General features: G+C 56.4%; 1 protein-coding gene across 2 annotated transcripts in view; it reads left to right on the top strand.

Annotated features, from left to right (window-relative positions):
* ACE (angiotensin I converting enzyme) overlaps positions 1–1,806 on the top strand; it is a 19,548-nt gene that overhangs the window by 9,248 nt on the left and 8,494 nt on the right. For both annotated transcript variants that reach the window (XM_006776727.2, XM_006776728.2), the window contains 2 exons: positions 1,375–1,518; positions 1,677–1,803. In XM_006776727.2, coding sequence (XP_006776790.1) covers positions 1,375–1,518; positions 1,677–1,803 — 271 coding nt within the window. The remainder of the gene's footprint in view (positions 1–1,374; positions 1,519–1,676; positions 1,804–1,806) is intronic.

The raw sequence follows: 1,806 nt of genomic DNA, 5'->3' as shown, positions 1-1,806 counted from the left end.
TTTCTCTGGCCACACTGGCGGGTCCTTCTTACCTTCTCCCCTTTGGAAGAGCTCACCCTGGACACCCACGTACCTACACCCAGATGGACACACCCCTCCCCTTCTGGCTCACCCTTCCAGGGTTGGGGAGACAAAGGCATAAACATTATTTCTAAGGAATCTCCACCCAGAAACAGTCTCTTCCTGGCCCTCTGCCCAACTCCCACGTTAGAACAATGACAAATAGAAGGGGAAATGGAAAGTAAACAGGAGAGAGAAATAGCGTTTGTGGACAGGGTTTGGCCTACCGGTTGTGTATATGGATAGGCACGCAAAGTATTGGCATGTGCCGTGTGCATGTGTGCGTGTGCACGTGTGCGATGTGCGTGTGCAATGTATGTGTCTGCGTGTGTTTACGGAGAAGAGCATGAAAGGGAATGTAGCTCTCGTCCTCCCCACCGCCCATGGATTAACCTCTTAATCCAGGGCTAGGCCCTCAGGTCACTGCCATTTGTAAAAATATGAAACATCCACAAACACAGAACACTCACGTCAGCAGAGGGCAGACGTGAAATTCTCAAAAGACAATTTTTTATAAACAAAATGTGGCGTGGACAGCCCTACACGCTGTCCAAAGTCGTCTGGCTCGGGCAGGGAGGGAGGGAGGCCAGCATCGGTCTGAGTGGGGCTTCGGAACTGAGCCGCCGGCTCTGACACGGATGTCAGCTCCATGCAATCCGTATCAAGGAGTCCAGTGGCTTTGACAGGACACAAACCGGACTTCTGGCTCCCTGATGATGCTACTCTTTTATTCAATCCAGTTCGATTACAGTTTGAAAGACGCCCTGAGCCCCATGGAGACACGGAAAGGAATGACGGACACTCCCTGCTCAGGGCCTCACGTTTGAGCTTTGGCTCCCCTGGGAGGGCCGGCATTATCCCCACTTTGGAGATAGGGAAGGGGGTCCCGGGACTTGTGAGGTAATCTGGGGTCCGTAGAGACTAGAACGAGAACTCAGGTCTTGTGACCCCCAGGCCATTTCTCCCAGGCAGGGGCTGGGCAGCCGCTCTGGAGTCTGGGCCTTTGGCTAGTGCCCCAGCTCGGCCACTTCCCGGCTGAGGACCCAGCCATGCCACCTCACTGCTCATATGGAAACAGCACATTGGAAACCTGCGATTACCTGACGTGGTGTCCATGCAGCACCACCCCCGGGCCTGGCAGCCTGCAGGCCCCTTACAGAGGGCCCACCCTACCTCCCATTCACTCGCCTTGCCGCCTGTGCAGCTGTTTTCCAGCTCTGAACCCCTGTGCTGAGTCCACCTTAGCAGGAGGTGGGAGGTGCGCCAAGGGCTGGGGGCTCAAGCCAGTAAACACCCCCTCTCACCCTCCCCCAGATCTGACCAATCTGATGGCCACATCCCGGAAATATGAAGAACTGTTATGGGCGTGGAAGAGCTGGCGAGACAAGGTGGGAAGATCCATCCTCCCCTTTTTCCCCAAATATGTGGAACTCTCCAACAAGGCTGCCCGGCTCAATGGTGAGTCCCTCCTACCAATATCACTGGCTTTCTGGGGCCCTGAGAGAGGTCCTCGGAGACCCTAAGCCCGATGAGACGAAGGTCCCTGAGGAGGTGGCGGCGGCAGGGGTGCTCGGGATGGTCAGGTGTCGGAGAGCCTGGCTCTGTCCCCTCTGCAGGCTATGCAGACACAGGGGACTCGTGGAGATCTATGTACGAGATGCCAACTCTGGAGCAAGAACTGGAGCGTCTCTTCCAGGAGCTGCAGCCGCTCTACCTGAACCTGCACGCCTACGTGCGCCGGGCGCT

The sequence above is a fragment of the Myotis davidii genome, unplaced genomic scaffold, assembly GCF_000327345.1.
Source record: "Myotis davidii unplaced genomic scaffold, ASM32734v1 scaffold69, whole genome shotgun sequence".
NCBI classification, from domain to species: domain Eukaryota; kingdom Metazoa; phylum Chordata; class Mammalia; order Chiroptera; family Vespertilionidae; genus Myotis; species Myotis davidii.
This window is presented reverse-complemented; position numbering and strand designations above follow the sequence as displayed.